The sequence below is a fragment of the Ipomoea nil genome, unplaced genomic scaffold, assembly GCF_001879475.1.
Source record: "Ipomoea nil cultivar Tokyo-kokei standard unplaced genomic scaffold, Asagao_1.1 scaffold2653, whole genome shotgun sequence".
NCBI lineage: Eukaryota > Viridiplantae > Streptophyta > Magnoliopsida > Solanales > Convolvulaceae > Ipomoea > Ipomoea nil.
This window is the reverse complement of record NW_017619081.1, coordinates 2,499,192-2,501,201: the sequence shown is the minus strand read 5'-3', so window position 1 is coordinate 2,501,201 and position 2,010 is coordinate 2,499,192. Positions and strand designations below refer to the sequence as shown.

Here is a 2,010-nt window from a genome sequence, read left to right as displayed (position 1 = left end):
AAGTAGTATAAAGACTAAAATATCTGTGTAATAATAATAATAACAATCACCAATGATACTTTTGTCATTTCTTCTATTTTTTTCTTTCCCACAAGTATTGAATTGCGATTCATGAGATGCCTCATGAATTGCAATTCAACAAAATGAAGAAATTACTTCAACCAAACAATGTAATTGAAGCTTTCATTAAATTACAACTTAATTACATTCCACCAAAGGCCAAGTGTTGAAGTTGAAACTTAATAGGGTGCAACTCTTGCAAAATACATAGAAACATCTAAAGACTGAGAAGCAGTCAAGCCATCAAACGTTGCTTACAAAGTTCACACGAAAACGCGAGAATAGTATTGACAAACATCTCCTAATCAAGCAACAGTCAATCCATATCGCCGGCCACTTAGAAAACTCCTACCACTAACCCCTCTCTCTCTCTCTATTTATATACTTCCCTTTTATCCATCTCATCCAATTAAATTCAGACCCCATTTTCAATATGAAGATTTCTTCCATTATATACAGATTCATTACAGCACTCCTTGTCTTCTCCAGCTTTACTAGTTTAGGCGATGCCCATTTCTTCCCCAATATCACTTCCATTCCACGCTCTTTGGCCGGAAATGGCAGCGCGTGGGGCGTTTTCAATAAATTCCTCGGCTGCCACGCCGGCCAGAAAGTCGACGGCTTAGCCAGGCTCAAGAACTACTTCCACTACTTCGGCTACATTGGAAACCACTCCGGCTCCAACTTCACCGACGACTTCGACGACTTGCTCGAGTCGGCTATCAAGACTTACCAGCTGAATTTCAACCTCAACACCAGCGGTGAACTCGACGCGCCGACCATCCAGCACATGATGCGCCCCCGCTGCGGTAACGCTGATATCGTCAACGGCTCCTCCACCATGGCCTCCGGCAAGGCGTCGCCGCCGCCTGCGGCGGGGACGGTACACACGGTGGCGCATTACTCGTTCTTTCCGGGACAGCCGCGGTGGCCGGAGGGGACCACCGAGCTCACCTACGCATTTCTGCCGGGAAACCAGCTAACCGCCACCGTGAAGGGCGTTTTCACGCGGGCGTTCGAGCGGTGGTCGGAGGTCATACCCATAACATTCACCCAGACGGAGGTGTACCGGTCGGCGGACATCAAGATCGGGTTCTACTCCGGCGACCACGGCGACGGCGAGGCGTTCGACGGGTCGATGGGCACGTTGGCCCACGCGTTCTCCCCGCCGTCCGGGCATCTCCACATGGACGGCGACGAGGATTGGGTGCTCGACGGCAACTTCCTAAACGCGCCGGCGTCGATCCTCTCCACCGTGGATATGGAGTCCGTTGCGGTTCACGAAATCGGGCATTTGTTGGGTTTGGGTCACTCGTCGGTGGAGGATTCGATAATGTACCCGACCCTAGGATCTGCGACCCGGAAAGTGGAACTCGCTGAAGATGATATTCAGGGGATCCAAGTGCTTTACGGGTCAAACCCGAGTTTTAACGGTACAACTTCCGTCTTGACGCCGGGTCAGAGAAATGACACCAGTGGGGCCTACTCCTCGTCTTCATTGTGGGGCCACCGCTTGCTATTCGTTGTTGTTGGATTTTTATTCATCTTGTCACACACATTTATTTAATTATTATTACACTGGTATATAATTGATGATTTTTTTCTTTGTATCATTATTATTGATCGTAAGTTTTGTTAGTATTATATAAATACGGAGTAATAATTTTGTCACCTTTTTTTTTTCGAGTTTTTTCCTCTTCTTTCCATTTAATAAGTGTGGAGGATATATATATATATATATATATATATATATATATATATATATATATATATATATATATATATATATATATATATAAAATTTGTACATTTTAAAAAAGGAAAAATAAATTTTATATTATTGGTGGTGTAGGTCACTAACTTACTTGGAACAAATCCTCTTTGAATGGTACTCCGTATTGTTTAATTTGAATAATTGCTTTGTAGGACCGAATTTTTTATTAGGCACGT

At 44.3% G+C, this 2,010-nt stretch overlaps 1 protein-coding gene across 1 annotated transcript; it reads left to right on the top strand.

Moving 5' to 3' along the window:
• Positions 1-431: 431 nt before the first annotated feature.
• LOC109154832 (metalloendoproteinase 2-MMP-like) lies at positions 432-1,673 on the top strand. The gene has a single exon (XM_019302578.1). It carries the CDS (start codon positions 494-496, stop codon positions 1,625-1,627), a length of 1,134 nt encoding a protein of 377 aa, XP_019158123.1. The 5' UTR covers positions 432-493; the 3' UTR covers positions 1,628-1,673.
• Positions 1,674-2,010: the final 337 nt, after the last annotated feature.

Coding starts and splice junctions, on each gene's coding strand:
- LOC109154832 (XM_019302578.1), top strand. CDS start 494: ATGAAGATTTCTTCCATTATATACAGATTCATTACAGCACTCCTTGTC.